At 34.2% G+C, this 21,454-nt stretch overlaps 2 protein-coding genes across 2 annotated transcripts in view; one reads left to right on the top strand and one right to left on the bottom strand.

Moving 5' to 3' along the window:
* The window catches only part of LOC130641144 (serine/threonine-protein kinase MRCK alpha-like), a 30,604-nt gene extending 14,375 nt beyond the window's left edge, over positions 1 to 16,229 (top strand). The window contains exons 9-45 of the mRNA XM_057447819.1: positions 812 to 873; positions 1,108 to 1,208; positions 1,370 to 1,455; positions 2,242 to 2,321; positions 2,679 to 2,746; positions 2,845 to 2,928; positions 3,219 to 3,308; positions 3,506 to 3,589; positions 3,700 to 4,180; positions 4,400 to 4,484; positions 5,254 to 5,310; positions 5,402 to 5,445; positions 5,599 to 5,704; positions 5,845 to 5,969; positions 6,316 to 6,424; positions 7,182 to 7,330; positions 7,644 to 7,732; positions 7,837 to 7,913; positions 8,112 to 8,288; positions 8,411 to 8,513; positions 8,662 to 8,733; positions 8,806 to 8,873; positions 9,284 to 9,417; positions 9,661 to 9,742; positions 9,906 to 10,049; positions 10,355 to 10,574; positions 10,670 to 10,753; positions 10,875 to 10,999; positions 11,091 to 11,205; positions 11,323 to 11,430; positions 11,844 to 11,924; positions 12,277 to 12,374; positions 12,672 to 12,762; positions 13,486 to 13,703; positions 13,890 to 13,996; positions 14,225 to 14,276; positions 14,914 to 16,229. Of these exons, the coding sequence (XP_057303802.1) occupies positions 812 to 873; positions 1,108 to 1,208; positions 1,370 to 1,455; positions 2,242 to 2,321; positions 2,679 to 2,746; positions 2,845 to 2,928; positions 3,219 to 3,308; positions 3,506 to 3,589; positions 3,700 to 4,180; positions 4,400 to 4,484; positions 5,254 to 5,310; positions 5,402 to 5,445; positions 5,599 to 5,704; positions 5,845 to 5,969; positions 6,316 to 6,424; positions 7,182 to 7,330; positions 7,644 to 7,732; positions 7,837 to 7,913; positions 8,112 to 8,288; positions 8,411 to 8,513; positions 8,662 to 8,733; positions 8,806 to 8,873; positions 9,284 to 9,417; positions 9,661 to 9,742; positions 9,906 to 10,049; positions 10,355 to 10,574; positions 10,670 to 10,753; positions 10,875 to 10,999; positions 11,091 to 11,205; positions 11,323 to 11,430; positions 11,844 to 11,924; positions 12,277 to 12,374; positions 12,672 to 12,762; positions 13,486 to 13,703; positions 13,890 to 13,996; positions 14,225 to 14,276; positions 14,914 to 14,973 (4,116 nt within the window). The 3' untranslated portion in view covers positions 14,974 to 16,229. The remainder of the gene's footprint in view (positions 1 to 811; positions 874 to 1,107; positions 1,209 to 1,369; positions 1,456 to 2,241; positions 2,322 to 2,678; positions 2,747 to 2,844; positions 2,929 to 3,218; positions 3,309 to 3,505; positions 3,590 to 3,699; positions 4,181 to 4,399; positions 4,485 to 5,253; positions 5,311 to 5,401; positions 5,446 to 5,598; positions 5,705 to 5,844; positions 5,970 to 6,315; positions 6,425 to 7,181; positions 7,331 to 7,643; positions 7,733 to 7,836; positions 7,914 to 8,111; positions 8,289 to 8,410; positions 8,514 to 8,661; positions 8,734 to 8,805; positions 8,874 to 9,283; positions 9,418 to 9,660; positions 9,743 to 9,905; positions 10,050 to 10,354; positions 10,575 to 10,669; positions 10,754 to 10,874; positions 11,000 to 11,090; positions 11,206 to 11,322; positions 11,431 to 11,843; positions 11,925 to 12,276; positions 12,375 to 12,671; positions 12,763 to 13,485; positions 13,704 to 13,889; positions 13,997 to 14,224; positions 14,277 to 14,913) is intronic.
* A 2-nt stretch (positions 16,230 to 16,231) lies between these two features.
* On the bottom strand, positions 16,232 to 21,157 carry LOC130642222 (uncharacterized). The gene is made up of 5 exons (XM_057449309.1): positions 21,095 to 21,157; positions 20,691 to 20,754; positions 20,154 to 20,359; positions 18,019 to 18,312; positions 16,232 to 17,940 (listed from the first exon to the last, which is right to left on the bottom strand). The coding sequence occupies exons 1-5, from the start codon at positions 21,155 to 21,157 to the stop codon at positions 16,363 to 16,365; spliced, it is 2,205 nt and encodes a 734-aa protein (XP_057305292.1). The 3' UTR covers positions 16,232 to 16,362.
* Between the last annotated feature and the right edge of the window lie 297 nt (positions 21,158 to 21,454).

Below are 21,454 nucleotides of genomic sequence, written 5' to 3'. Positions count from 1 at the left end.
ATTTCCAGCCTGAGTTCCATTATATGCATAATGTTAAGTCAGTTAAAATTCACTGATAGATATATAAGCGTGTTGTCACAACAAAACATATATGAGAAAAAGTGGGATTTTTTTATTTATTTTACATGATACATGATATTTTATATATGGTTAAAGTTGATGTCACTTCTTACTTTTAAGTATTAAGATAATTGCATTGTTAGATAGTTTATTTCCTCAATTTGGTAAAGCATATTTTTCAAGCCTGTGGTTGAATTAATTTCATGTCTTTTAATGAAATTTAAATAAACTACTTTATAGTAAATGCTATAGAGATAAATTAGCGAGCTTTTATAATCTTCATTTAACACAATCTTATCATTACTGATCTTGCATCAATCACCTAATTAAGAAGAAAGGTATTGTTCTGAGCAGTAGTGATGTACGTTTACTTAGATAATCTTGGCTTATGAACAATTTCCACATTTGTGTTACGACATTCTTTTTCTTTTCGTGTGAATAAGAAAAAGTAGATTATTGATACAGGCTATAATGAAGAAAGTATTCTTGATATTAACACAGTATTGAGTATAGCAAATATACAAAACCATAGGGAGGTTACATTCACCACGTTTTGTAAAAAAATGGAACATGTGGTGCAATAAAATGATTAAGTTTACCATTTTGTAGATAAATTAACTCATTGACTCTCCACACTTTCACCTTGGAGTTTACATAAAGAGAAAGTTCATACCTGATATTTATTGCTGTGTTATGTAATCGAGATTTCACAAACTGGAATGCAATATATCTCACTGGATATTTTATTTAGAGTAAATTTATTTTTCCTGATGACTACGAGGTGTCTGATCATTGCAAGGATTTAATGTCGAAGTATGTTTTTTTTGATTTGCATCTTATCTTTTTTTGGGCAATTATTTCTTAGGCAATTAGAGATAGAGTTGTTGGGGATCATTTTAGAATACATAGTTTTTTAAATGTTGTTCAATTTTCATTAGCATTTTCGACAACAGAAAATATATTCTTGTTCTTTTGGTGTTGTTCTGAGTTATGTATTTTTTTAGTTGTAGGTTAGTTTAGAAAATTATATTTATACTTACTGTTCAGACTTGTGTGCGATTCTGCTATCCGATTGGGAAGAAATGGAATCCATGACTTCAAATCTCATCCATTCTTTGAGCACTTAGACTGGGAAAACATTTTTGACTGTAAGTTTTTTAGTGTTGTGTTGTGTTATTGTTATTATATTTAGTTATGGAAAAGTCCATTACTTTTTTTATTTCATGCTTATTAATACACGAAAGTTCAATTGTTTACATCCTAACATGTGTTTTTCGTAAAATCATGTTGTTCCAAATTTTTATTTTAGGCACTCCACCATATGTTCCAGAGTTAGATGGACCCACTGATGTCTCGAACTTTGACGTAGATGATCTTATGGAAGCCAAGTCACAAGTATGTCTTTATCATGACGTGATACTAAATGTATAATAATTCATTTTGACCACAAAAATGATTCTTGTTATTAAAAAGAAGTTTTGCTAATAAGTGTTTGACTAATTAGAATTGTATCATAGTGGCAACGTCACTGAAAAAATCACTTATTATCTCACCCATAATCATTTCATTTTGATGCTAAAGCATTGTCAGTCATATGCTCTATATTTTTAAGTTTGATGTTTTCTTTTTTTACATCGGCTGTTCATGTTTAAAATATTTTTGTAATGAAGAAATTTGTCTTCACTTATCATCGGCATTTTTTATTTTTTTTGAGAAAAAGAAACTTCTATTGTACTGAAAGCATGGATTTATAGCTTAAGCAGGCACCTAATGTGACCCCCACATGTAGTAAAGGATACTTAAAAAATCTGCATCAGTGTCTTGTTACATTTCACTGTTCAATTTTCAACTCTTTACATGTCCTATTTTGGGTAAAGCTCCTGTAGACAGAGTTTCAATTAAAAAATCTCAAGTTTGCAATTACAAAACCTTTTTTCTCTCCAAATAATTTTCTATTGTGGAAAGTCACAAATAATGATACAATGCTACTGGATCTGCTAAAACAATAAAAACACAGCTGTTCTTAGACAATTTTCAGTTATTTCTTATTATACTTTCCTTTCTATTTGTGATGTTCATCATCCTTGCAACTAGGTGTAATTTTCTTGGAGAACTAATTTTATTCTACACCAGGAAATTAATTCTATATAAATTGTTTTCCATTTTCATGTTTTTTTGTAGGAATTTGCGCCTCCACCCACTCATCAAGCGTTTACTGGCCATCACCTCCCCTTCATAGGATTTACTTTCACAAAGGACAGGTAATGTTAAACTAAGCTTGTGTTTTAAATACTTAAAACTTATTGTTTTCACTATCACAATTCTCTAATAACTGTTGTGTGGAATAATACTATTAAATTTTATTGTGTGAAATTATATTGAGGTTTACCTAAAGTGATACTTAAGTTTTAATTTAAATATTACATCATTAACCTTAGATGTTAATGTAAGGCACACATGTTCCACATGGGAAATTAAAGAAAGGTCGATCCATGGTCTGGACATCTTAAGGGAAATTAATTTGTCATTACCTGGTGTACTATTAACCTGAAGCTACTGACTTTTTTAACATGGGTTTGTAAGAAAGTAGGTAATGATTTTAATATTTATCTTTTCAGTCCAATTGCAGACTCATCAGAATTTCCAATAATGAGGAAGGATGAAACAGATGGTGGTCCCAAAAAAGGTATATAGTTGTTTTGTTGTTTCTTTTTTTTATTGTTCTTATTTTATCATTCCATAGCTTCAGATTGTTTTAATGAAGAGACATAAAATATGTTTTAGAATCCAATGCAGATGTTGGTGTTTTAGAGAAGAAAATTATTACACTACGAAAGGAAAAATCAGAATTACAGAAGAAATTAGAAGGTTTGTATACTGTTTATTGTTTATTTTGTTGTTTTTGTTGTTGTTATTGTTATTATGCTGCTGTAGACACATATAGCATCAAAGATGGACACAGGTGATCAATCATATAAAAATAACCCTTGGGTAGGCTAACGCTATATAGATTTGTCCATTTGCCCATGCCTATTTTTCAGTAAATTTATCTATAGCCATTAAAATCAGTCTTTTTTCTAGTCTAGAAGGTTTCTCCAGCTAATTTTTCTTTCTGTCACCATCTAGTTCTTAACAATTTCTTAACTTCTTTAATTTAGATAGCCTAAAACAAAAAACGAAAAATTCAATGAATGAAGGAAGCAAAACGGGTTCAGCTGAGCTTGTGGCAGCAAGAAAGAAAGTAACAGGTACAATAGTCCTTCATTATTGTGTGCTTTTGATGACTAGTTGTTAGCCTGTGGAGAAATCCACCAGAATTTGTCTGTCACTACTTGCAGCTACCATTTTGGCTCACAGGAATACGTACAGCAATCAGATCTAAATTTATTATTGGCCAATGCAACTTAATAATAATTTCTTAAACGTTCTCAAAACTTCATTTTAGATTTAGAACAATCAATGAGAGCGATAGAAAAGGCAAACCGTGACTTAGACATTGCAAAGAAGAACATTGTGAATCAAAGAGATGGTATGTATAGTATGGTTGTAAAAACTGTGCTTGCTAGATAAAAAATGAGACCTTCACACTTTTACATTCTTATACGATCCTACCAAAATTAATATTTGGTTTTGTATTAGAACTAACTACAAAAGTCAAAGAACTAGAGCGAAGCAAAAGAAGCCTTACTCAAGATCGTGAGTATGCTGAAAAAGAAGTAAAGGAGTTGAAGGAAAAACTTTCCAACACCCAAAAAGATTTCAGAGAAACTCAAGGTCAAAAAAAACTTGCAATGGAAGAGTTTAGTGACTTGAATGATAAGCTAGCTGAAGTACGATCTCAAAAAATGAAACTTTCCCGTCTGGTTCGAGAGAAGGAGGAGGAGATAGAGAATGTTATGAACAAACTAGATCAACATAGACAGGACTTACGTACATCAGAAAAAAAGAAACGGGAACTAATCACACAAGTTGAAGAACTACAAGCCGATGTACACAGGGAGTCCAAGTTGCGTGCAAAAGCAGATTTGTATTGTCAACAATTGGAAGAAGAAATTGATTCAGTTAAAAGTAAAAAATATTCTGGAATCTCTGAAAAAGGACAGGATCAAGAAATATCTAAGTATAATTTGTTTTGTACCTATTTTATTCATTTTAATTATTTTTTATTTATTCATTTATTTATTTATTTTAGTATTATGTATAATGTGAAGCCCAGTGCTTTAAGTTTAATCCTTCTCTAAGCTGAAAAACCATCCCTCACTCTTGTCTCTAACTAACTGAATCTCCAGCAAGAAAATCGCTTTCTAAGAATTTACTGTTTATAACTACTTTACTATAGGCTAAAATCTGAAATTGAGAAAATGAAAACTGCACATGAAGACATGCTTAGTCAGGAAAAGAAGAAAACTTCTGTTGAAGTGAAGGTTCGTCTCTTGGTCTCTTTTTATATGTAGTATATATAGTATCAGGCGTCAGCACACAAGGAAAAAACGGTCACACTTTGCAAAGTTCCATGCGTGTTTCTGTAGCCAAAATAACAGTTTTTTAATATCTTTTGTTAAAGAATGTTGTTATTTTTTTAACAAAATATATTATAAGTGCATGTTGCATGATGCGACAATGCAAAAAAAAATGATGATTTTTTTAACAAAATATATTATAAGTGCATGTTGCATGATGCGACAATGCAAAAAAAAATGATGATTTTTTTAACAAAATATATTATAAGTGCATGTTACATGATGCGACAATGCAAAAAAAAATGATGATTTTTTTAACAAAATATATTATAAGTGCATGTTACATGATGCGACAATGCAAAAAAAAATGATGTTGAAAAGCAGAATGTTTTTGTAGTCTCCCACTTTTTATAGTCTATGACCTAAAAATCAGCACGGAACAAGAAAGAAATCGCAAAAGTTTTCCCTAAGTTTCTCTTACCCAGGCTACTATTTATCAAGTTGGCACTGTACTTATAACTGTACTACTAATTTAATCAATGAGGGTCTAGGAAAAGGGGTGTCCTAGTGCATTTAAAGCTTCTGTTTGAGATATAGAAAGCTCTGCCTGACATATAAGCAGGTATGAATTAAATTGACTTGGGTGATTGAATCCTCAACCTTCCACAATGGAGATGAATGCTCTATCACAAGGTCACCAGTCGGTAAAAAAAAATTTCTACTGCAATTTTAGATGTTGAAGGAAAAAGTTGCCGAAACTGAACAAATGAATAGTTCATTAGAACAAGAGGTACATTCTCTTTGTTTTTAGCATAAAAAGTTGTCTGTATTTGTAGACCTGTGTATTTTTTGATTATATTCATTTATATTTCTACTTTTAGATTAAAACTTTCAAAGAAAAATTGGATAGGAAAAGTAGAGATGTGTATGTCAATTTTTCCAGATTTTGATCTAAATTCATTTGATGCAACTCAAGTCAATTTTTTGAATTTACTTCTAAATATATCTTCCCTTTTTTAACCTCTCACTAAAAAACATTTTATAAACTTCTGTTAATATTTGTTTATGTTGTTCTTAGTGCTGACCAAGAAAATGCTGTGTTTGCTGATTTTAAAAATGCTACTTTACGTAATAAAAATGAACTCCAGAAAGAAAATAATAAGCTGAGCGCTGAAATCGAAAAAGTATGTTTCCGGATATTTTCAACTTTATGTCATTGAATGTAACATAAGTCTAAGCAGTCGGTTAATTGTCTTTCCAACAGCTTTGTGATTCATAATGATAGAACAGTTACGTAATTCTTTATATATTTTTAATGTTTTAGCTTACTGCACAATTGGAGAAAAGCAACGAAAATCAGAAAAGGTTGGATGATGAGATACGACAAGGAGCAGAAAAAAGAGAGACTGTCAGTCATTGGGAGGAACAAATAACTGAGATAATTCAGTGGTAAGTCTTTTCTTATTTAATATTTATTATTTAATAATTTAGTAGCAAGAACAAAACCAGTGGGAATTTAATGCTGACATATATGTTAACTCAAATTGCGATTAAAAAAAAAATTAATTTTAAAACCTTATTCTCTGTGCAACCTTTAGCATTTTTTCTGTATTTTTTTATTTTATTCTATGATCCATGATGCTTTTCACACAATGACTTAAACTCTAAGTGTCATGGACAAGACTGTTTACCTACTGTGAAATTTTGCACGTAGAAAAATATAAGCTGAAAAACTTGTTGCTTACTTCTTGTAGTTAATTTGTGTCTAAACCTATCGTGACTTTACTTTATAAAGGGTGAGTGATGAAAAAGATGCAAGAGGGTATCTTCAGGCTCTTGCTACAAAGATGTCGGAAGAGTTAGAAGGTTTAAAAGTATCAGGTCTGGCTGGTGGTGCTGGAGCTGTAAGTATACTGTTAAAGTTGACTACGATTGAGATAATTAGGGCTTGGTAGTCTTTACACAGAACGAAAATGATATTTACTGACAATAAACTGCAACGAAATAGCTTTCTGTGTACATTAAATTTTCACATTTGGGTTGTGTGAGTCCTATTAACTTTTTACACATGTGTAATAGCTTTGTACGTATATATATATATATATATTATATATTCTGTGTTTTGTAAATTCTGTTTATGAACATTTTTGTTCTGTGGACTTAAAATAAAAAGTCTTCAGGCTCACTATCTGGGACAAATTTATTGGAACAAAGACAGTATTTTTTGTCATGTCGCAAACATGGCCAAAGGGGTCAAGTGTTTAATACTTTGCATCAGCAGGAAGCAAAATTAAATAGCCACTTTTACACACGCGTAGGCCAAGCAGACAGCGGACAGCGTCTAAAATTTAAAAGTGGCGTTTTCCTGCACAATAAAATAATCCCAGTGGGGGCCCATGAAGGTCCCCAAAATTTGGAAAAATTAGTCGTTCTGACATCAGCAACAATTAGCAGGTTTAACAGTATGGATTTACCAAAGATTCTTAGTCTGCTGTGAACTTTGACAAGTTCAAATTGTGGTACGCTAATATAGAAACATCATATGTAATCACTTGTGTAGGCGAACTTAAAAATTAACTGTCTTGTTTCATTACATTTTGTCGAAGATTGCATTATCTATATCTTTTGCTATATCTGTAAAATCGATTTTTATCTTGTTAGGGTAAAAACTGGCAAACCAGAAGATCACAACGACTTGATAAGCAGGAATTGTTATCACTGCAAGCCAATCTCAAAATGGAGATGCAAGCAAAACAACATCTTAATGATGAACTAGCCAAGCTTAAAAATCAATTCAACCAATCTGAAAGGTACAACAAACATTTGTTTTTAAATTGATGATAGTAAATAGCTCTAAAAAAATGAAAACATTTTGTTACATTTTGTTAAATACATACTTTTTAATTAGTTAACCAAGGAGCTGTTTACACGTACTGGAAGCTAAACCCATGATAACGTAAAACTGCTTATGTTGAACATTCACTCCAGTAGTAAAACACGTGTAAACAACCTCTTCACTCAAACATGACAAAAGTGATGTAATGGTTTCCAACAACTAATCTAATTAAAATGAATATGAGAAAGAAGTCTGACCTTAACCTTTGACTTACTTTCCCTTTTTAGACGCAACCAAGAAAGTGATAAACAGTTAAGCAAATTAAAAAGTGAAGTCATAAAGCTTCAGAAAGAGAATGAGAAACTGAAACTTGGAGGTGTGAATGAATGTCATTGTTTTTGTTACTAAATAAATAAATAAACTATTATTCTTTCTGCTGTTTTAGTTGATCACTCTAACTATATTTTCGTTTTTTCCCAGGTGGAGCTGGAGATTTCAGTTTCTCTTTTCTCAACTTTATGAATTCTGACATATCTTTAACAGAAAATCTTGATGAGGTATTTCTGTGCTTATGTAAATTTGTTATTTTGGACAATATGAAATGTTTCGAAATGATGTATGTGGCGACACGTGTCCTGAAGAAAAGTTGTATTTGTTGGATTCTTTAGCTTAACAAAAAATTTACGTGTTTAATGTACATCAATGTCTACTGTTGAAAGATATTGGTAATAGAACATGCTTCACGTTTTTTCCAGGTGAAAGATGAGGAAACTAATATAGACATGCCACAAATGAACTCCCGTGCTGATAGTTACAGCATATCGGTATCATCCACGCCACGCACTACAAGTAATGCTGCACCCTCTGCTGCGGAGAGTGTAACTCCATCTGAGCGTGATCATCCAGTTGCAACACCAGCAGTGCAACTAGAGGTATGTTAAATTTATGGTGTGGTTTCTTTACACCATGCTAGTCTAAGTAACTTTTTTTTGCATATCTGTTGTGTTCGGCTGTTTGTACAGTGGCTGTTATATCAGCCTTTCTATTTCTGTAGAGTAATCACCGTTTAATGTCCAAAAACTTCCCAGCTCCTACAAAATGTCACAATTGCATGTCCATAATGATTGGTCACACCAGACAAGGAATGGTTTGCGAAGGTATTTTTATTTAGTTCAAACAGTAAGTTTAGCTCCTCATTAAGCAGGTTGTTATAGTGCCTATGTCGGGCAATGACTAATTCGTCCCAGCAGTTTTGTTTATATAACAAATTTTTAATTTTAACTTATTTAAATATACTATTTGTAGTTTGCAGCTATCACTGTCATATGCACTGTGTAAACGATGCACCAAAGTCATGTCCTGTTCCTCAACAGCTGTGTAAGTTTAGAAGCTGTGTTGTTTTTATCCTCGTGTGTTTTCCACATTGTTACCTATCGGTTGTTTTTTTAGTAACTAATCGACCACTTGGTATCGATCCAAAGAAGGGGACTGGAACAGCGCATGAAAGTTTCGTGAGGGTAAGATCACATATTAACATATTCAATCATGTTTTTTCTAACTAATGATATGAGCTTGAACGTTTTTAAGACTCGAAAAATATAGTGGTTAAAATATAAAGTAAATATCAAGTTAAAGTTGAGTCTTCGGTGACCAACACCTGAAAAGCTAGAAATCTCAGGCATTTTTTCTCTTTGTGATATATTTTAGATAAACTCAATTTATTAACTCTTTCAAATTTTACAATGGTTTTTAGAGATCTCTAACAGTTATATTGCTTATCGGCAAATTTGAGTTACCGATACCAAGGTCTTGCTATAAAATAAAAGTGCCAAAATAGAGATGATAAGCCTTAAAATTATGGAGAAAAATGTTTTTTAAACATCGCAGGGAGAGAATGCACTTAAATAATGTTAAATTTTCTACACAGATTCCTAAACCAGGCGGTGTAAAACGTGGTTGGATGCGTGCGTATGCTGTAGTGTGTGACTTCAAGGTTTTGTTGTATGAAACATCTGGAGAAAAGACACCTACAAATGAACTCATTGAAGTCATTGACATGAAGTAAAAGATTTTATAACCTTTTTAAGCATTGCAGAATATCTAGACGTGCCCTCACTTTTATTACTTGTTATTGGGCGGTCTAATGTTCTCGTATTAGGCGAAGTGTGTTTGTTATATTGTTTATACTGTCCTGCTTAACTAGGTCTAGCATTTTTGTTACTGTACTCTACCACATCTGTATTTATCTTGTTTTTTTTGTTTATATAATCATTGTCTCATATGTGTTTTTTTCTGCTTACTTAGAGACGAAGGCTTCTCTGTGTCCAGCGTGTTGTCATCTGATGTCATACACGCCAACAAACGTGATGTACCATCGATTTTTAAGGTAATCGACACAACTAAAAGTTTAAAATGTCGCAAACACACCGAGTTGATGTTACCTATAACCCGCCTAACTTTCTTTAAATTTGTCTAATCTTTGAGTATACTTATATCGTGTGTTATGTGTTCGCAAGTTCACGCAAAAAATCATTTTTTGTTTCTCTTAGATTTCAGTTTCTGGATTAGGACAGAACGCCAGTCCTTTTAATCAATTAGTTTTATGTTCGAATGAAAGCGAACGACATAAGTGGGTAGCAATGCTGCAGGAACTTGTACAACTGTTTAACAAAACACACGGGGCGGATCGAAAGGTGAGACGTCTTTGCAATATGGGGCTACATGGGGCCTTACAAAAAGGCGCGGTTAAGTACTCAAAACAAGAAGGCAATTAGCTGTTCACCAAAAAAAGGAAATTTTAGAATTCCTGAACTTTTCCACACAAATGGCCAGATGTTAAAAGGGCTAAAGTTTTTTTCGGCGTATGTTATGTTTTTACGTCCTGTTTAAAATCGTTTTTTATGTTTTCACGTTTAAAAACTATGCGACGAATTCTACGCTGTTTTAAAACAAGTTGCTGGTCATTCTCGCTGATGTGTAAATCATGTTTGTGTTTTAGAACGAAGTACAAGGTTTGGAAATATGCGATAACAGCATGCAGATAATACGCTCCGCAGCCAGTTCCGCCATCATTAATCCGGAAAAAGTTGTATTTGGCACAGACGATGGTTTGTATGCTTATGAGTTAACTAAAGAGATCATCTCTCGGATTGACGATGTGAAGAAAGTAATTCAAGTGGAGATGATTGCTGAGGAACAATTACTTATTGTATTAGGAGGTAAGTGTGTCCACAGATGAAATAAACAACTGCACCGCGTAACGTTTATTCTGAAGGCTATACAAGGTTTTTCACGGTGTCTATTTTTGTTTTAGGAAAGCAGAGACATATCAGACTTTACCCTTTATCGGTTGTCGAGGGACACGAAATAGAGCCGATTAAAATACCAGAATCTAAAGGTGAGTGTACTATTTAATAATAATCGTGAGCCTTTTTTCACGTTGAAAGTCAACCTGTATGTAAGTTAGGAAAGTAAATCAGTTGATTAATACTTCCCTAAATTTTATTTCTATCTTTCAGGTGCTCTGTCGTTTGCAACCGGTAGTATACGGAATGGAAGCTGCACATGCTTGTGTGTAGGACAAAAGAAGAGTGCAATGCTGTATGAGCTCAATCGTACCAAGAATAGATATAGAAAGATAAGAGTAAGACAAGTTCTGATTGCTTTAGTAAACTTTAAACCAAGCAAAAGAGTCATTCGAAAGAAAAAAGTTTTTTGCTTTGTTTCGCTTTTAGGATGTTCCATTCAACTTGACTTGCCAATGGCTTGGTATACTTCGAAGTAAATTAATCATCGGATATCCATCTGGTTTTGTGTGTGCGGATATTATAAAAGAAGGTCCAATGCAAAGTACGGTTGTATACTTCAATTAAAATATAAAATTTGAAAATTATACTCGTGTACGTAACACTTCACACTTTTTTGGTTACACACACTGAAAATGATTTTCATCCATTTTTATTACAGGATTAGTCAGCCCAGAAGACTCGTCGTTGAAATTTTTAGCAAGTATGAACATAGAAGCCTTACTTGTCGCAGATGTTGAACAAGACGAATATTTATTATGTTTTAGAGGTAAGGAAGCGAATGCTTGTTTGTTTTTTAAGCATGTGTTAATCTGTAGATAAAACACACATCTGGTATGGCGAATTCCTAATCCCGTCCGTATGAACATGATATGTAGTTCAATGTGCTTATAAGGAATGTTTGGTTTCTTTTTGTAAAAGGAAGCTAAAGTGATAGGTCAAACCGTATTATAAATATGGATGCTACAAAATCGGGCAGTTTTCTTCCCTATCACAAGTTTTATGCTGTTTATTTTTCGAATTGTGTTTGAAAAATACAACACCATTCCTTTTGCATTCAAATTTTTGTTTTTGTTTATAAAAATAAATCCAGCGGATATATACTAAATAAAGAAACACATCATGTAGCATGTATCAAAGGTTTTCCCTAAACTCAACTGGTTAGTTTTTCTTACTATTTAGATTTTGCTTTGTACGTCAACGAGTCAGGCGTACGAACGAGGTCGAAAGAAATCAGCTGGCCAACGCCTATAACCAGCTTAGGTATATTCCTTTTTATTTTTATGCCTAAACACAAAGATTACTAGGTATCAGCGTGTGGGTATTCCTTATTCTATTTGGAACTTTTCATGTCGGAACAACGAATGATAATTATTTCTGATAAAGCACTCTTACTTTTGGCCATATCTCCTTACGTTTGCACAGCGACGATGTAACTACCCTACTTTTGAATTCATAATAAGGACGGGTCTTAGTTGTATCTATTTCTCGTGAAGGTAACGCTAATTAACGCTTAAATTTTTGTTAAGTCCAAACTGGAACCATATAATTTTTAAAGTGTTAAAAAGTGAGAATTTATTTGTTTTTAAACCTTTGTCTTGTCTTTTTTCTGTAGCATTTAACAAGCCTTACATACAGGCGTATTCAGATCGTGGTATCGATTTGTTTGATACTGTATCAGGTTTGTGGCTGCAAACCCTACAAATACCCAAGGTAAATAATACTGTTCTGCTATCCATTATATCGTGCTGTTACACAGTATTGTTATATTAATACCTCAGAAACACCTTTATTAGGTTTGCGCACTGTTTTCGCGAAGGACAGCCCTCCTCCCCTTTCTTTTTGTTGAGAAGCGTGATAAAAATTACTTATCGTCAGATCCTACACGGACGAAGTGTTAAAACCAACATTTAAGATTTACTTTACTGTGCTTACTAGCAGGTTGCTTGAATACATGATCACTCTCCCACTTTATTGAACTCCCTGTTTTTTAACTTTACTATTTTTTAGGCACAACCCCTATCACGAAGTGGTGTATTAAATTTTGTAGCATTAGTTGATCAACAATCAGTTATTTATGTCAAGAGAACTGATAAGCCAGGTAAACACCGAAAATAATTTGTCGTATTGTTATTGTCGTTGTCGTATTGTTGCTGTCGTTGTCGTATTGTTGCTGTCGTTGTATTGATGCTGTCGTTGTCGTATTGTTGCTGTCGTTGTCGTATTGTCGTTGTTGTATTGTTGCTGTCGTTGTTGTATTGTTGCTGTCGTTGTTGTATTGTTGCTGTCGTTGTTGTATTGATGCTGTCGTTGTTGTATTGATGCTGTCGTTGTCGTATTGATGCTGTCGTTGTCGTATTGTTGCTGTCGTTGTCGTATTGATGCTGTCGTTGTCGTATTGTTGCTGTCGTTGTCGTATTGTCGTTGTTGTATTGTTGCTGTCGTTGTTGTATTGTTGCTGTCGTTGTTGTATTGTTGCTGTCGTTGTTGTATTGTTGCTGTCGTTGTTGTATTGATGCTGTCGTTGTTGTATTGATGCTGTCGTTGTCGTATTGATGCTGTCGTTGTCGTATTGTTAATGTTCTTGTTGTGGTAATTTTTTTGTTGTTGTTGTCGTCATCTTTTTTGTTGTCGTTGTCGTATTCGTGTTGTTGTCGTTGTTGTATTTTTGTTGTTGTTGACGTATTTTTTCTTGTCGCCGTGATGTTGATATTGTTATTTGTCATGTCACTTTGTTGGTGTTGTTATTTGTCACGCACTACACACAAACGAACAAATTCGAAGAAGAAACTTTAGCAGATATTCCGGGTTTTTTTTCGTTTAGATGAACTTTCAGTGAAGTCAAATCAAGGCAAACGAGCAGTAGCTGCCATCTATCGTCTAAAACAGACCAAGAAACGTCTCTCCTTTAAAACAAGAGAAAGTTTGAAAGCAGAAGAAGCCGACCTAATGTCTAAGTTAATATCTGGACCTTCCAATTTTAGTCACGTGTCTCATATGGGACCAGGAGATGGGCTTCAAATATTGCAGGACATTCCAATAGTAAGTTAGCATCATGATGTCCACTTGTAGATTGTGTAATCCCGATTATGGGACGGGAAGCGACATGTTTTCATTGTTTTTTTTGGAAAGAAATGAAAAGGATTATCAAAGCACAAAAAATTGCAGAACCAATCAAATGAAAGTATTGTTACATCTACAATTTTACATTGGTCGTTTTTCTAACAGGTTGACGATAAACTTGCCATGTCGCACAGTCAGAAATTACGACTACGTCAGCAAGGAGGACGTCCAGTTAGTTCTTATCAGGCGTCACCGCCAGAAGAGTTGGCAGGGTAAGGTGTCATCTTTATTTTAAAACTTCTGTGACCTGTATGCTTCGAACCTTGCTTTATATTTGTCGCATCAACATAAAATCTATGCTGTGTGAGATTTTGAATTTTTTGAGCATACAATAGATTTTCATATTAATCAATAATGTCCAGTCAGCATTCATGTTGGTGAACTTTGGCGGTAAATTGCAGCGTTTGGTAAGTGGGTTAAATTTTTTTTTCTTGTTTTAGTATGAAACGTTCAAAATCGATGGAGCTTGATGGAAGTGAACCTGACTCACAGGTAGATTACGTGTATTAAACATTTTACACTTATGCTTAAAATTCATGTTATTTCCCTGTGATACCTTAAAGAACGAAATTTTTTTGCGACTTTTCAATGTTAGATTTCAATAGTAAAAGCACCCCCTTCTCTTTACTGTCATTCCAACTTGATAATGGAAAATTTCTTTATTCAAAATTTTTTGATTTCTCCGAGAACGCGAAAATATATTCCTGCAAAAATTTGAATTTTGGCAACTCGCGGAATTTAATTCTAGGAAAAAAATTATTTTTTAAATTCGCGAAAATAAATTCACTTTTCGGGATTAGTTACTATGCTATCCAACAGAATCAAGTTTTATGATGTCTTGCTTTCTCGCTGTTTGTTCTCGCGTTGTTTCTTAAATTTAGAAATATCTAGCTAAAAACTAAATGTTTTAAAAATCAATCTTGGATCGTTTAAAAAGTACTTTCGCTGCAATGGGAATAGCAATACTTTTTTCTCTCCTTAAGAAAGCAAATCTTAGGCAACTAAAAGTTTTCAATTCTACTTAATTTTTACTGTAAAAAATGGAAAACCTTGACTAACAATGAAAAAAAAAACTGTATAAGAATGAGAAAAAAGAACAGAATCTTCACTGTATATTTTTCTTTTTTAGTATGATCACGACACTGTATCATCAAGTTCCACAGCCAGCAACACCTCTGAAAACAGATAGGATTGTTTGTATGTGCATGCATTTTTTTAATTAAATATCCTGCTTAGTAAAAATTAGGTAAAGAGGTGAACCAGCTTCGTTTTAATTTGTTTAAAATTCCTGCAGGTTATAATGTTCTTAAACAATTTGTGATAGATGGTTTGGATTAAAGTGTAAAACATGAGATAGAAACCTTTTTATTAATGCTTTTAAATTCTTAGCCTCTTTTTTTCTTCTTTTTATTAGAGCGCCTGCCCTTTTTTAACTGTTTTTTCTGGTGTAAATGGAGCCATAGTTTCGTAATTAAATTGTAGTTGGATCGTTAATGAATTTGTTCATAGTTTTTATCAGAATACGGATAAATTTTTGTGTCATTACGTATTATTATTTTTGTCTAATCTTTATGTTAAATTGTACTATATTTATCATCCGACTCGTTTAACTGGGTGTGTAATAAAGTTTATTTTGTGCTCATATTTTTCATCGAAATATTTTTCTCTTTGCCACAGGCCAGTTAAATTCTTTCGCTGTTTTTACATCTAACAAATTTCGTGCGTTTTTCTATATCAGCATCAAAAGAAATAAGCCAAGTCTTAGCAGTTCTTTTGTATTTTCTTCTTTATCCCTACTTTGTAGGGTAACAAAATAAGTACCGACATTTGACTACTTACTGTAAGTTTGGTCACCATCATTGGAGGTGGACCTTTTACTTGCGATGCCTGTATAGGAAAACGTTCGATAAAAATTATTTTTTTGTAGCCCTAGTTAGTTTACGCCAAGATCGTTAATGATGGCAACCAGAAATTAAAATGGTCCGCATGAACGTTGCTGGCCTCACGCTCTAAGAAATACCGTTAGTTATTACAAACCATTAGAAATATAGTTTGTTATGAACTATTCGCTGTAATAATAAGCATTCTGGTTATTTGTTTTTTAATTGTTTTACACAAGCTCAGTTTTGTAATTTGCTGTTTCACAGAAATTTTGCTTTGTTTTTGATGCACCAATAGTGTCACGTGTTCGCAGCATATCAATTTAAAGGTACAGCTAATTTTTTTTTCAATCTCAATGTAAACGCGAGAATTCCCACTAATTTTCATTTTTTATGGGCGCTTGACTTTTTTTGTGTGTGCGATAGCTAGCCTTTCTAACTTCAGTTTGGTTCCATGCGCATGTGTGTAGAGAAAATTAAAGAATGACTTATATTTCTGTATACTTTTCATTAATTTTCTGTACCAATAATAATATTTTAGTAAAGATAAGGCCTCCAGTATTAATTATTGTTATCTCTTTCGTTTTGTCAACTCTTGTCCGGATGGACTAGACTTTATTTTCGTTTGGGACTACTATCTCAAAGATATTTAGTGGTGTAAAGAATTGTTTGGTGTGAAAATTTAAGAAAATTAAATACTAAAATAAACTGTTAAACATTTCGCGCGGTAGTCGGTTCCAAAATCTTTGTTTTTCCGCCTCGTCTGTGTGTATAAAGGTCATCAAACGACTACTTTCGACGTCGACGACTGCACGTTGACTTGTCGGATTTTCATAAGCTTTCATTGTATCCAAGATTGACATTCGCGTAAGAGCGTGTAAAACTTTTCCCTGTGAAAACTTATCTGTTTCATTCGTTATTTCAACTTCGAATCCTTCTAAAGTGTCCACTTGAGATTTGTCATTATCTGGATTACTTATCGGTCTAGATTCGTTTGCTGTCTCGTTTACATCAAAATCGCTTTTCGTCTCGATGTCAGGTGCATCAGTTACTTCATTTTTCATTGCGTACTCCTTCACAACTTCTTCGATAATAGCCTCATTCGGCAATGTACTCGTCCTCTGGTTTTTGTTAACCTTTTTTGCAGTACTCCATCGTCGATTTGTTTTCTTTTGTGTCCAGGCGGTTGACGGCGTTGCTGTTGAAGTAGGCTTTTCATTAACGTTATTGTCGTTACATGGTGACGGATCAATTGCACTACATTCGGCGTTTATCATTGGTGCGTCATTGTTTTCTCTTATGTCGGAAGCAACTGAATTTACATCGGAAGTAGTCGCAGTTTTTATTATTAAGGTTGAGGCATCATTACTGCAGACGTCTGTCGCCTGTCCGTGTTTTGTCGATGATGGAGTTGTTTGTCGGGTATTGTTAGATACGGGATGTATAATGTTTCTACGCAGAGACGCAGTATTTACAGGTTTTACACCATGAACTGGTCCTCTACCTGTTGGACGATTTGGCGGTAATATATTGTTTAAAACAACGGCGTTGAAACGAGGAACCTCTCCTACATGTAATGGAATGGACATTCTCGGTACGTTATTCAAAGGAGGAACGTTTTTGTTGGTATTTAAAGGAGGAAAATGATTTGCGAATTGCACTACAATTGGTCTACCATTTTGCATAACATGTGCTTGCGTCGGAATCACCAACGGTGGAGGACGAAAAACTTGGTTTCGTTGCACTGGTGTATTATAAAAAATGCCGTTCATCATTTGTGCATCTTGGCCGTGTGTTCTGTGAGGTGGTGTAACAACTGACAAAAGCACATGCGGTGGAGGGCAAACTGGTATTGTGCTTTGAGGCCCAACTGAGAATAACATTGGTTGCATCACTTCATGAGACATAAGTGGTCTTGGTGGCGTATAGGGAGGAGGCTGAGGACAATTGTTTGACCCAGGTGGTACTTCTCGTTCAACATACGGTGGTGGAGGGCTTCTAACACCTACACATCTCTCGGTCCCTCTAATGTTTCTACTAAGTTCATGTGCTACTTCGAAAGAGTTCGAAGCTTCGTTAATAGATTGACAAAAGTCTGAAAATGCTGTGACTCCTGGCAAAGCAAACGAAGCATTTAAATTTACCAACGAGTGTCCATTTTCGTCTGCAGCTTTGAAAGTGTCAAGTTTTTGAAAATTTGTGATAGCCAGCTGCGGAGAGTTCCAGTCGATCAAAGCGACATATCGTGTTACATTGTTGCCAATAAGTGTTTTCGTCTACAGATAAATAAATATATAAGGCGTAAAAGTTTTGTAGAGAGTAAAAGCTATAAGAACAGTAAGAGTCACACTTACCCTGATAAATTTCACGCTTTGTGCGATGTCAACACAAATAACTTTTAAGATGTCTTTAATTTTTTCCTCGCTGCAAAAGCTTAATGGAAAGCCTTCAATTTGTAGAGTTGATAGTTCTTGTAGCGAACTTTCTGAGTTAATCGCTTCTGGTAATAACATGGCTTGTAAATAATGACTTTTGATGCGAACTCTTGACATCGACAGTACACACCTTTCAGCATTTTCGAGATCTTCAAAAACTATCCAACCATACTTCAATGATAGATTTGAGTTTCGTTTTCTGATCAGTTGAAACTAAAAAAAACAGCATTTTTCAGAAAATGTCATGTGTAATCCTTATGATTCTAGTTTTATGTCGCAGTAGAATCCCTTCCAGAAAGTGGACACCATCAAAGGAATACTCGATTTTATGCTGTCTGCTTCAACCTCGTCCCCAGGGGCTTTCGCCTTTTTGACGCCAGGGCGTGCGGCCGTTAAGTAAGCGCTAGCGGCTTTGACATAGACAACAAACTCCGAGGACGAGAATGCTGTCGGCTTAAGAGATCTCTACTTTAAAATAAAGGATACGCTCAAACTAAACAAAAAACTTGACTATTATGTTTCCTGAAGTGCCATTGATTTAAAGAAAACATATCTTACGAGAGTCGAGTAAAGCACAGTTTAGCTTCTTAGCTGTGAAATTACAACAAACTAATTTCTCTTGCATCTATACTGCGTCTATATCAGATCCTATTCTTTGCATCACGAGTATTTTAATATGCACTATCAATTCAAATGATCTGATCTCACAACCTTGTCTCCATTGCTCCTTTTCGCTTTTTGATATTGGACAGCGGTGTTTAAATATCAAATTGCGCATCTCAGCAATAATAGCCCCTTTTTCAAGCACCGCCGACACCGCATTATTCACATTATTTAAACTATTAAACTTTTGTTTTTGCCACCAGTATTTGTGCCTTAAGTTATGCGCGAAAATTCTCGAAAAGGTCAATTCGCGATATGACTAGAAATGCAAAATTGATTTGTTACGTTTTTCTGTTGTTTTTTTTATCATTTCACAAATATCTTTGTTACCCTTTGGGGCTTTTCCACTAATTGCTTCGGAAGGCGATATACTCCTCTTTGGGGTGACAGTACAGTTCTTCAAGTTTTTTTACATTCGTATTAAAATACAGCTTCATATGTTTGCAGGAGAAATGTAGAATGCTAAATATTTGCAAAAATGAGTATTTGCAAAAAATCCAAAAATGGTCCATGCGCGAAAAAAAATCTTCTTGAGGGAGTCGGATTTGCGGAAATTAGTCTTCGCGAAATATCTCGACATGACTGATTGGCGAAAATTAATTTTAGCGAAATGCATTTTTTACCGCTTATAATCAACTTATTGTATATATATCATTGCTTGTTTTTCTTTTTCTTATTCGCGAAAATTAGTTTTCAAGGAAATTTTTTATACACCTGATTCGCTAAAATTTATTTTTGCGAAACGAAAAAAAATCTGAAAAAAATAAAAAAAATTCTCCCAGCAAAAATTACTTGCCTTTAATTTTGCTTAAAGTTGACTCACATACTTAACACTATATGTTAAACTTCAATCCAACGACGTCGGGATCACACTTTAGCGACGTCGGGATCCAACTTCAGAAACTTCGGGACTCAAATTCAGGGACGTCACGATCCAACTTTAGTCGGGATACTACTTTAGCGACGTCGCGACCCAATTTTAGAAACGTCAGGACCTAACTGTCGGGCTCCAACTTTAGTCGGAATTCTACTTCAGCGACATGGGGATCCAACTTTAGGGAGGTCTTTTGAACTAGTTTGTCGTCCACACGGTTCACAGAAACGCACATACGAGTACTTGCAATTTTAAGGATTGTGAGAATTGTGAAACTTATTATATTTTTTTATTTTGATGTTTAGGGTTGGTGTGGTTATAATCAAAGCGTCGGAATGATGTCCTCGTCCCCACGGTTTGTCCTATGTCAAAGCCGCTGGCGCTTACTTGACGGTTTTTTCGCCGCCGGCTTAGATGTCAAAAAGGCAAAAGCCCCTGCGGACGAGACTGTCGGAATGACGTACAGTTTTTGAACTCGTCAGTTACCTCATAGTTTTGAAAAATCATTTTTACATACCTTGGTTAAAGTTCTACCAAATCCGGCCAACATTTTGTCCATATCTTTTTCTCTTACATCTTGCGGTATGTTTGTAACAACGACGAGCGAAGATTTCACTTCAATGTTTTCGCACGTGTAATTTGCATTTTCCACATACTTGTTAAGAGTTGACAAAATTTTTCTTTCGACAAGATTTTTCAACTGTGATGCGACACAGACGGATACTAAACCATAAAAATGTCAATTTGAAGCTTATTACAACCCCTATTTTTTATGATTCAACAATTTAAGTTTGACGTGGCGTACAGACATATTTCCACGATAAAAAAACAAAGTTACTTCACTACTGTATAATTTTTGTTTCTTTTTTGCCCGTCAACTCCTTAAAGGATAAAAGTCATATGAATAGCACGATCGTGGACTAGTCTCGCTGCGCTCGCACTATGTTCTATTTTCTGCAAAAGGTAAACGTATGCGCGGTGATAAATAAAGCTAAACAAACCTTCAGAATCAACTAATTCTGGCCAACATCAATAAAAACAGAAATGTAATTACCTGTGCCGTTTTTCTTTACAATTCTTTCTAGTTGTATGAAATTTGAAACTTCTTTGACGAGTATCTGTAATAGAAATACATTTTTAAGAAAAAAGGGGTATTGAACTATCTTGAGCTTCCTTTTCGATTTCCGATATACGTGCCCACATTTTGACGAGCAGTTTAAATTTATGGGGGCTTTAATGTACTTATTTTTGAATTTCGGTAATAAGAGCTTTATGGAGCCACAGCAAAAAATTATATCATGGCAAAGCTTTTGAAACTTTTGAAGCTTCAGGGATTAGGGACTAAAATTTTGAAGTACTAAGGTTGTTTTTATAAAATACATGTACTGCAATATATCGTTTAGATTTTATTCTATTGATTGTAAATTTTTTGTCTGTTATCATTCAATCATGTCTTACCTCTGCTACATCTTCCCTCAAATTTCTTATCCTGAGAGTTTTCCTTCCAAAATAACTCGCCATTTTCCTCTTGGGTATTCACTTTTTCTCGCACGAGTTTGAAGTCATTGCATTGACGCAACAGTTTTTGTTAACATTACAATGACAGCCGTTTAACGCCAAATGGAATAGAAAGCGAAAGACTATCGAGACAAATTATCGAGATGTGTTAAGAGAACATTTTCTCTCTCTGCCAAGTCACCTTAATGGAATATATTTTCGCGATAATTTAATTTCACAATATCGCCAATCGAAGTTTCTTTTTTAGATTTCGCGAGAATTCAATTTTGAGAAAGGTAGTTTCAATAAATTTTGCGAAAA

This window comes from Hydractinia symbiolongicarpus, chromosome 4 (genome assembly GCF_029227915.1).
Source record: "Hydractinia symbiolongicarpus strain clone_291-10 chromosome 4, HSymV2.1, whole genome shotgun sequence".
Classification (NCBI taxonomy): Eukaryota; Metazoa; Cnidaria; class Hydrozoa; order Anthoathecata; family Hydractiniidae; genus Hydractinia; species Hydractinia symbiolongicarpus.
Note: the sequence above shows the minus strand (reverse complement) of the source record. Positions and strands in the feature narration are given on the sequence as shown.

Coding starts and splice junctions, on each gene's coding strand:
- LOC130642222 (XM_057449309.1), bottom strand. CDS start 21,157: ATGGCGAGTTATTTTGGAAGGAAAACTCTCAGGATAAGAAATTTGAGG. Junction 20,755..21,094: donor TGAGGGAAGATGTAGCAGAG/GTAAGACATGAT, acceptor TTTCTATTACAG/ATACTCGTCAAAGAAGTTTC. Junction 17,941..18,018: donor AAAGCGTGAAATTTATCAGG/GTAAGTGTGACT, acceptor ATTTATCTGTAG/ACGAAAACACTTATTGGCAA.